Consider the following 10,148-nt stretch of genomic DNA (forward strand, 5'->3'; position numbering starts at 1 on the left):
CAGTACTGTCGTCCTATATTTATACAGAAGCTCTGTCTTCTAGAAATGTCTTCAGATTTATATGCATTACAGTACTACATTAGTGCAGCAAGACACTAAAGAAGCTGTACATGTGGGCCTGATGGCCTACTGAAAGCTGAGAATTGTGGGTTTGAGCCTCATCTGGGTCATCTAAAAATATCCACTTTGAAAGTGCAAATAAACAAGTGATCAAGTGGCTTTCTGTCTATAAAAAGTGTGTGGCTGAAACAGAAATTAAATATTTTTTAAACACACCTCTCCCTGGGTGAGGAAGTTGGCCATGAGGGCCCCTTTTATCGCATTCTCCAGTTCACAGTCCTTAAAGATGATCAGTGGTGACTTTCCTCCAAGCTCCAAAGTCACCTGCTTCACACCTTTGGCTGCCATTTCCATAACCTTTATAGGGTACATCACACCACATCAAAAATACATTTTAAATACATATTGCACTTACATTTGCATACTTCCCTAATGTATAGTAGGTGAAAAACTGTATGGGAAAAGAGTATATCCGTAGTATTCACAGTATTCATGACAATGGTAGGTCACATGACATCTGGTATGTCCAGATTATATTAATTCTATACACAGGCATACTATACTGAACATAATTTTTAAATGGTTGTTGAGTAATCACTTATTGAAGAGAATATGCAATTTTCTGATGCAGCCCTAGTTTTCGGGTTCCATTATGAATGCTAAATACAGACTACTGCCACTTGCTGGTATGGAGTTATTTCCTCTTATGCAGAAACAGCACATATGTAGTAGTTAGCCATTGGCTGTAGTCTTTGTGATGTGTTCACATGAAATTTTTGGTCAGCATGAAGGCCACATGATATGACAACACAGTCGGTGTTCATCGCTACTATTTCTTTGATGTTGGTTTGGTGTACCTGAGCTTTTACGGTTTTAAAACCAATCAAATCTACATCTATGTCGGCGCCAATAGCCTTGTGTTCGAATCCCGACTCAATGACCTTTCCCAATCACGCTCCCCTAGCTCTCTCTCACTTCACTTCCTGTCAGTTCTGATCTGTCCTATCATAAGAAAGGCGAAAAAGCCAAAAAAAAAAATAAAAATAAATAAAATAAAAATCTATATCCAGTAGAGCAGTGGATTTCAATCAAGGGGGTGCAGTATAACTTCAAAGTATTAATTAATACATTTTTATTAATATATTAAAATAATCTAACTATAACCTAAACTAAATCTTAAGAAAAGATTAAAAGATTAGTTTTAAACAATGGTGGGGCCTTTGGGCAAAAAAGGTTGAGAAGAACTACTGCATTACTGCTGCATACAGAGCATATGGGTTCCAAATGTGTATATTTACAGCGAACAGTACCTTGTACTAACGCTACTAATTTTCTTAATTTTTTTTTGTTTTGCTTTCATACTATACCTTCTTTCCAGTGGGAACACTGCCAGTGAAGGACACTTTGGCCACCATGGGATGGTGGCACAGCAATCCTCCAGTCTCGGCTCCTCCTTGTACGACGTTAAAGAGTCCATCTGGGACACCGGCCTCTTTGTAGATCTCTGCCAACATGACTGCTGTCACTGGGGTCATGGGAGATGGTTTAAACACCATAGCATTGCCTAAGAGGAGAAGATGTTTCCATAAGAGGCAGAAACGGACATGGGGGGAACAAGAAAAGTATGGAGCAACAAAAGCCGGCCACAAATTACAGATATATAAAGCAATCTTCTCATACCACAGGCCATAGCTGGGGCTGACTTCCAGGCAGCTATCTGGAATGGGTAGTTCCAAGCTCCAATGCCAACACACACTCCCAGTGGCTCCCTTCTGGTATAAGCAAAAGATCCTCCTGGAAGCTGTATATGCTGGCCTGAGTATAGAAAGACCATTCTTAGATATGATGTATATATATTTCCATTTTTTGCAATTTTTTTGAGACCAGCCACCTTGTCAAGTTGATTAACCAGTATTCAAGCCTACCTGACAAAGTGGGGGCAATGCCAGCATAGTACTCAATACACTGCCAAGCAACGTCAATATCCACCTGAGCCTCAGTGATTGATTTGCCATTGTTGGTCACTTCTGCTCTCGCAATTTCATCTCTGCGCTCCTACATTCAAGAATAGAAGTTTGCTAATTGGTAGAATCTAATAATCAACATCATGACATAATTTCCCTGCAGAATCATAGGTAATGTAGTTTTACACCAGATATTTTGCTGTTGATCATTATTTAAAATATAAGTTCAGCATATATAATCAATAAACAAACTTGGAGTGTACAGTAGGTCTGTTTTAAAGGTGTACTAGTTATCATTAAATACAACTGCCCATGTAATAAATGAATAGGATTTTTCTTTTTGGAATGTTGCACTCTATTGACTACCGTGTTCATTGGATCATCTTTAGAAGCAATGCTATACATTACATGCATTTACCCTAATAATTCTGGCAGCCTCCAGCATGATCCGGGCCCTCTCCATTCCTGATAATTTGCTCCATTTTAGGTATGCAGAATGAGCACTTTTTATGGCCTCATCTACCTCCTCCTCTCCGCAGGGAATCATATCACACAGCACACGACCTGAGAACAAAACACAGGCTGAAGGACATGCATTGAACATGTTACTGGAAGGAACGGCCGTTTGTGAGTACATTTTTTTGAATTCCTACATGAAATTAAAGAGTTCAGGATTTTCAGATTTAGACTTAACAATATACTGGTTTCAAAGTACTGTTCCTATAATTGACTATTGAGGTGTGAAGCAACAGACTACAGGGCAATTATTGTAAATCAATAACTCAATGCACAGCCTGTAAAACTAGGGCACTCAATCATAATTAAAGGTGACTTGAGAGAAACCCTGAGAATCCCAAAGATACACTGATAGTCTACTTTTCTGGTGGATTTTCAAAGTGCAGATACATGCACATTCTAACAGCTAATATTTCCCACAATCCACTATGCTTTGGAGGAGGACTCAGTTAAGACCTACAAACACTAATAAAAAAAACTACAAACATTATGGATATACAGTATGTGTGGTTTGGGTAAAGGGGTTGGAGTGATTAATAATAAAGCCTGATAAAAATGTATTTTTCTCATTATATATTTTATCTGCAACAACACTGTGAACTTTCATAAAGATGCAACAGCACAACAGCAACAAAAACAGTGATTAAATTGCCCTCGACTGGCAGATCAATGTGCTCCTTTTCTCTTCAATTCAGTAGGACAAATGGTTGACTATACACTATGAAATGCAGAGTGTGTATATGAGGACATTAACTGTCACAAGATGATTGACAGGCAGTTTATTTTGACAGGATTCATGTAAATATATGTGACAAAGCAGTCTGTGGTTTCCCCAGACACAACTATGACTTGGTAGTATGTACCAAAACTTGCTGCTACACACTAAATGTATGAAGTTTTTCTTCACAAAAAGTCTACATATTTTCTTAGGCCTAGCAGGTGAATTAAGACGATTTTGCACAAGTAGTGCTCACTGCAGAGCCAAATGACATTGAGCTCCCCCTCATTCGTGCCTAAAGGGTGGAGCTAGAATATCCAACCACACCCTTAACCCTACCCACAACTCTATCCCTCCACTCCATTAGCCGTCCAGAGAGGTGGAGATGGAAGTCATTTGACTCTGCAGTGAGTACCACTTGAATGGGTAGGGTTAGGGTGTAGTTGGGGTGTCTAGCTCCACCCATTGGCTCCTCATACTGCAGTGAGCAGCCTCTCATTTTGCATTCTGTACTGAAACCTGTTGGCCTGGATGCATGACGTATGTTTACCAACTGCTCCTGCTTTACAGCAAGTTTTTATGTTCCTTTACTATACTGCTGACATGGGCTTCATTATTATGCCATGTGCCACTAGTTTGTATATTATGTTAATTTTTATATGTTTTGGTTAGCTTAATCATATTTTGCCATGTTTATTAATAATATAAAATGAATATTGTTATTACTTGGTCAGCTGTCTGGCTGATCATAAGATATCAAAACGGAAATGCACACGAGGAAGGCGAACCGCTCGATAGTGGAATCAAAACTAGAAGAAAAAAAACTGCACAGGACCGAAAAGTAATTTATTAGTTTTAAAAAATCATACCAGTTGCAGGTTCGTATACTGGTTCAGAGTTATTTGTGTCCTTCGGCTTCACTCTCGCTCCTGCCCAGAAATTCAGCGGCTCCTTCACCACCAAAGTACCCGTGGAAACACTCTGAAACTCGGGCAGCGACAGAAGCGGTTGCTGTGCCATTCTGGTCTTGACGGGAGCCATACAAATGCTCGGTGAATGTAAATACTTGTTAGCAATATATTTTTGTTCCAACCACACATGCAAGCAGTAGTGTCAATAACGTGCAATGACAAAGGTTTATGCATGCACCGACTTCGAATAATATCTAGTTCGTAGTGCACTTGGCTAATCCACATTGCTGCTACAACGGGGAAACGCCCCATTACAGGTCATTGAAACAACAACGTTTTGCTACATGAACCTTCACTAATAAGAATGCATCAGTGACTATTAATGTTTATGCATTAATTGTACAACTATAACAAAAATGCATGCAATGCACTAAGCAGTCGTTCAAATGCATGTTCTTTACCTTTTCAACACAAGTTGTTTACTGCTCAAAAGTAGATGGTTCGCCTTCTGTGGTCGTGGAGTGAAAGGAGGACGTCTCCACAATTTTTTCGACTTTAAAGCATATGGTTGCTCAAGCTGACCCCGTAATTTGATTACATAAAGGGTGGATGGGATGGTTTATACCTTAAGCACCGCCTTTAGACCACATTTTTATGGTTTCAACACATTTTGGCCAAAGTTCCAGAAGGCAAGAATTGCGCAAAACATCAGGGCCCGTATTCACAAAATATCTTAGGGCTACGAGTAGCTCATAACTCGCCGATTTAAGAGAAAATCTTAAAAATAATGGGCGTGTCAATCCTAAATTTAGGACTGCTAACTTTTTGCTCTAAGAGTATTTCACAAAGCGTTTTAGCACTAAAACTAGCTCCTACATCTGTGAAACGTTAGGAGTAGTGAAGAGGACTCCTAAATCATAAGACCAAGCCACAAACTATCCTAAAACAGCTGTTGCTGGCAGTCTGCCTCGGAACATAAACATTTTAGAAACATTTGATGATAATGACCTTTTAAAAAGGTATCGTTTTTTGTTTTGGAGGTTATCCCAACTCCAAAATTTCCTTTGATTATATCAGTTTTCATTAACCAGTTGGGCAAGAAGTAACAGCTGTTCTTGCATCCAGTTTTTTTTTTTTTTTTTTTACATTTGCATGTATTACTATCAGCCATGATTATTCTACTCTGTTAATTAAAAGGCTGTTTATATGCATATTCACTAATTATGAGAAGCATACGTGTAAGAGGCTGACAACAAGCTGAACATATACTTGTTTAATTAGTGACATTTATCCTGCATTTTAAAATCTTTATTTGAATGTGGCAATTAAATTTTTTTATTTTTAAACCTTTATTTGAATATGGCAGCATAATATTGCACTCTACAATATTTCTATGGATAAATCCCTGACAATCACTGTGTGCATAGTTAGTAAGTATGCTGACATCATCCATAGCAACAGGTCAACCCTGCCCTTACTCTTAGCTTAAGACTTCTCTCTATTCCTTAGTAAAAGTTTGTCTCAGCAGCTTTGTGAATAGGTTTTAAGAGAAAACTCTTAGCTAAAAACTTTTACTGCTATTTAGGAGAACTTTTAGCAGATAAAATGTTTTGTGAATACGGGCCCAGAAACGCATCTTCCGTTTGATGTGCATGATTCTTGTCTTGCGCCTCTGTAACATAACCATGAACTCTAAAAGAAACACTTTGTATACCTCAGACAACATACAAACAATAGACTAGAGTGTATTGCAACAATGTCAGCTCTTTCCAGCTTGAAAGAGAATTTAACTGGGACATAATTAGGGAGGAAGTGTCTTCTCAACTTCATGAATGACATTTTTGTTCCTGTTGCAACTCTGCTGTTTTTCTGTCTCTCCATCTATCACTAGTTATGTACTCGTCAGCCAATTTATTTGTCTTTTGCGCTAATAAATTTGGCAATGAAATGTTCAATGTCAATTCTATAACATATGTAAAATGTATGCTCTACCTAAACAAACATTATTACTTCTAGATTAACCATCCGAGACTATTACAAAAAGTTTATCCTGTGGGGGACAATTGCAGAAGTCTAAAACTTTACTCTGAATTACAAAACAATGACTCTGGCCTAGGCCGTATTATGCATACCATTTTACTTTTTTTTTTTTTTTAACAACCGTAAAACTCCTTTTTATTCATTTATTTAATCATGTGCAAATGCTATTTGAACATTAAATAGTGAAATAATAATCATAATAAAAACTAGAGGAACAAATGCTCAAGGGTTTAAGGTCTAAACTCACAAAATCCTTATACTTAAATAAAACTTTTACACAGACAATCCAAAAAAAAAAAAAAGAGATAAACATTCTAAGAATCCACCGATCAAACTAATCTCTCAAATTCTAAATATGAAGTTATATTAATTCATATTGCTTGTAGGTAATCATAAAATTATAATAGTTACAACAAAGAATCATTGTAGCCTTCTGAGCAACATTACAGAAATGCTTCAGACTGAATTTACATTCATAACCATCTTTGCTCAAGGAACACTTTCTGTTAGAAATGTGACTACATGTAAGTTATAAATTTACCTGATTAAAAAACAACAATAAACCAAAAAGACACAATGCACATGACTTCTGTGGTCATCACAGGTAACGGTAGCTGCACAACCTGACTATAAATCTCTCACATTGAGTGCTGTTCACACAATGTACAGCTGAGTGTCTGATCTTTTTAAGTAGGTATCCCACTGTCTACAAATGTTTATGAAAACTTGGCAGCTTGTGGAGGAGGTCCTAAAAATCCTCCAGCCTGTTTGGTGGCGGCCCGGGAGGGGGCGAGACCCAACATCTTCTGGATATTCTGAAACAACACAAGTATTCAGTGGAAAAGGTTAGGGCATGCATTATATAAATGAACAGTGTCAAAGCCTAATTTCTTCCCTCAAAACTGCCATTGCATTATTGCACTTGGATCGTGCTCCATTCACTCACAAAAATACAGAAGAAATATATATATATATATATAAATAAATAGATAAGCATTACCTGTCGAATTGACATGGTGCACAGGATGTAGAGGAAGATGAAGGAACAGTCTGTGTAATCTTCACCAAGGAGGTTGCGGTGTGAGAGGCCTTGGATATATGACAACGGGACAAATGGAAGTTTGGCTACAACACGACCATCAAAGCTGAAATGGAGAGAAAAAAAAAAAAGTAAACATAAGTGAAGTAGCGATTTTAGGTAACTTTAGCAAATCATACCACTATTAGCCTAAGAAATAATTGAACATTTAGCCTATAACAAAGCGATTCAGTGATAATGCACTGAATAAGTCTACATACATGGAATTGAACATGCCCATCAAAGCAGTGAAGCAAAAGCCAATGGCAAACATTGATTTCATCCGAACCTGCAATTAAAAATATCTTTAAGACAATGCCAAAACAAAGTGTAACTTGTTAGACAGCTCACAACATTATCTATGAGAATTAATAAGATATAACACAAAACAATGAATTGTGTGATATAAATGTAAGAACTGCAATAGAAAATATTACAATACCATAGACAGATCTCTGTTATTGTTCTTGAGTTTCTCCTCTTGTCTCTCTGTTGAATACAACATTGTGGTTACAGTAATACTCCATTTACGTTGCAGAATAAATATTAATTACATTTGTATTACTTGTTAATAATAATAACAACAGTAACAACAGCATATTTTTAGTAATTGTCGGTTATAATAATTATTTTAGTATTTGTTAATAGTAATAATAATCATCATGATACATAAATCATCATAAAATCATATTTTTAATAATCTCATTTACCAATTTTTTTCTTCTGTTGACGCCCAGCTGATTCTGTAATTGTCTCTTTCTTTTTCTCCACTGAAACATGTTACAGAATTTGAATCAATGGCCACATGTATTAAATACATAAAAATGACAAACATGCTTCGTTCATATGACTTACGTTTTTTACTTTGTTTTTCAACCTCGGCCTTTAGTCTCTTGTATTTGTCTGTGCGGTACACCAGAACCCATGTTATACCTGTAGAAACAGAGCAAGACGAGCTGTTATCCAGCACTGCCAGAGCTAATGCGGTTGTCCTGTATTTGCTGAGCTTAGGACATTTTCCAAGGGATTCGCTAACTGCTTTCTGACATGTAAAACTCCATTTCAAGATAGCGTGTACATACCTTCCGCTAATAATGCTGTGCAAATAGATATAAACACAATCAGGATCGTATCTGCAAACATTGTGCTCATTTTGGAAAAACGTTTAGGAGACTGATAATACTAGATAATACTTTGGTTGAGCCACAAACTACTGTAGCAGCGTCAGCATTACTGTGATGATATCATCAATGTGCGCCCGGCTTCCTCGTGGGTTCTGAATGTAGTTGCGCTATGAACTCATGACTCCACATCTCCTACTAGTGGCAGTGACCCGGCTTTATATGTCGGCAAGTAAGAGGCATGATGACGAACAGATATAATTTTTTATTTATTTATTTATTTTTTAATTATAGTAATGAAGATTTGCTGGTGGATTGTTTAATTTAATTGTTTAAGGATGCGATTTTTAAAAATGATTTTTAAAAGGATTTTAGACTGCTTTGCAATGTAGGGAACTGTAAATTTGATGCATTATTAATTGAACCATTTACTGTTACACAGCAAATTTCATATCCACTGAAACAAATTAAGCAGTAGGGATTGTGAGTCTGTGCTCTCCTTTAAAATATTTTTTTTGTAATGTAATAATACCTCATATTCATATCATTATGCATTACATTATATTGTGTTATATTATAAACAATTCACTCTAATATAACAATTTAAGTACAAACAAGAAATATTACTATAAAGGTACAATAATACTGTACTATGTACTACTACTGTACTATGTGATTGTTTAAAAGTTTGAAGGTTTGATTTAACAATTCCAAATATAGTTTTTCTAAACTTTAAAAGTATTTAATTTTGCTTTCCTATAAAAATTGGGGAAATATTCAACAGCCATGTTGTAGCCAATACTCCATCGCTGTATCATCAATGTAAAACAGCGTGAAAACGTTTTAATTTTTTCCTTTTCATATTCTATCTATCTATCTATCTATCTATCTAAATATATATACATACATACTATATACTATCAATAATATATACATACATACAGGTGCATCTCAAAAAAATTTGAATATTGTGAAATAAGTTCTTTTTTTTTTTTTTACTTATTTCAAAAAGTGAAACATTCATATATTCTAGAATCTAGATTCATTACATGTAAAGTAAATTTGTTTGGTTTAATTTTGATGATTAGAGCTTACAGCTCATGAGTCAAAAATCCAGTATCTCAAAATATTACAATATTTCCTAAGATCAATCAAAAAAGGATTTGCAAAACAGAAAGGTTCAAGTTCTTTAAAGTATGTTCATTTATGCACTCAATACTTGGTCGGGGCTCCTTTAGCACAAACTCCAGCATCAGTGAGGTGTGGCATGGAAGCGATCAGCCTGTGGCACTGCTGAGGCACTATTGAGCCTTCAGCTCGTCTGTATTGTTGGATCGACTGTTTCTCATCTTTCTCTTGAAAATATCCCATAGATTCCATATGGGCTTCAGGTCAGGCATGTTGGCTGGCCAATCAAACACAGTATTATTATATGGTCAGCAAACCATTTGGAAGTGGTTTTGGCACTGTGGGCAGGTGCTAAATTCTGCTGGAAAAGGAAATCAGAATCTCCTAAATCTCCTCATAAAGCTTGTCAGCAGATGGAAGCATAAAGTACTCCAAAATCTCCTGTTAGACGGCTGCATTGACTTTGGACTTGATCAGACACAATGGACCAACACCAGCAGACGTCACAGCATCCCAAATCATCACTGACTTCGGAAACTTCACACTGGACTTCAAGCAGCTTGGATTCTGTGCCTCTCCAGTCTTCCTCCAGACCTTGATTTCCAAATGAAA

General features: G+C 36.6%; 2 protein-coding genes across 3 annotated transcripts in view; both read right to left on the reverse strand.

Annotated features, from left to right (window-relative positions):
* LOC107668102 (aldehyde dehydrogenase family 9 member A1-A) overlaps nucleotides 1-4,773 on the reverse strand; it is a 7,178-nt gene extending 2,405 nt beyond the window's left edge. Inside the window, exons 1-7 of one of the 2 annotated variants that reach the window (XM_016459892.1) lie at nucleotides 4,631-4,773; nucleotides 4,128-4,279; nucleotides 2,443-2,588; nucleotides 1,986-2,115; nucleotides 1,741-1,875; nucleotides 1,428-1,624; nucleotides 277-417 (exon numbers count right to left, since the gene is read on the reverse strand). In XM_016459892.1, the coding sequence (XP_016315378.1) occupies nucleotides 277-417; nucleotides 1,428-1,624; nucleotides 1,741-1,875; nucleotides 1,986-2,115; nucleotides 2,443-2,588; nucleotides 4,128-4,278 (900 nt within the window). In that variant the 5' untranslated portion in view covers nucleotide 4,279; nucleotides 4,631-4,773. Of the gene's footprint in view, nucleotides 1-276; nucleotides 418-1,427; nucleotides 1,625-1,740; nucleotides 1,876-1,985; nucleotides 2,116-2,442; nucleotides 2,589-4,127; nucleotides 4,285-4,630 lie in introns of both variants that reach the window. The other variant, XM_016459891.1, reaches the window with a different exon arrangement.
* A 1,459-nt stretch (nucleotides 4,774-6,232) lies between these two features.
* On the reverse strand, nucleotides 6,233-8,575 carry LOC107668083 (transmembrane and coiled-coil domain-containing protein 1). Its single transcript, XM_016459857.1, has 7 exons — nucleotides 8,370-8,575; nucleotides 8,143-8,220; nucleotides 7,998-8,057; nucleotides 7,730-7,776; nucleotides 7,509-7,576; nucleotides 7,210-7,354; nucleotides 6,233-7,024 (listed from the first exon to the last, which is right to left on the reverse strand). Exons 1-7 carry the CDS (start codon nucleotides 8,437-8,439, stop codon nucleotides 6,926-6,928), a joined length of 567 nt encoding a protein of 188 aa, XP_016315343.1. The 5' UTR covers nucleotides 8,440-8,575; the 3' UTR covers nucleotides 6,233-6,925.
* Between the last annotated feature and the right edge of the window lie 1,573 nt (nucleotides 8,576-10,148).

Source organism: Sinocyclocheilus anshuiensis, unplaced genomic scaffold, assembly GCF_001515605.1.
Source record: "Sinocyclocheilus anshuiensis isolate Anshui unplaced genomic scaffold, SAMN03320099.WGS_v1.1 scaffold1024, whole genome shotgun sequence".
In the NCBI taxonomy this organism is placed as follows: domain Eukaryota; kingdom Metazoa; phylum Chordata; class Actinopteri; order Cypriniformes; family Cyprinidae; genus Sinocyclocheilus; species Sinocyclocheilus anshuiensis.

What these genes read in the sequence shown, in the direction of transcription:
- LOC107668083 (XM_016459857.1), bottom strand. Translation starts at nt 8,439, where the DNA reads ATGAGCACAATGTTTGCAGATACGATCCTGATTGTGTTTATATCTATT. An exon ending in CACAGCATTATTAGCGGAAG is followed by an intron (nt 8,221 to 8,369) that starts GTATGTACACGC and finishes CTGTTTCTACAG; the next exon opens with GTATAACATGGGTTCTGGTG. An exon ending in TGAAAAACAAAGTAAAAAAC is followed by an intron (nt 8,058 to 8,142) that starts GTAAGTCATATG and finishes AACATGTTTCAG; the next exon opens with TGGAGAAAAAGAAAGAGACA.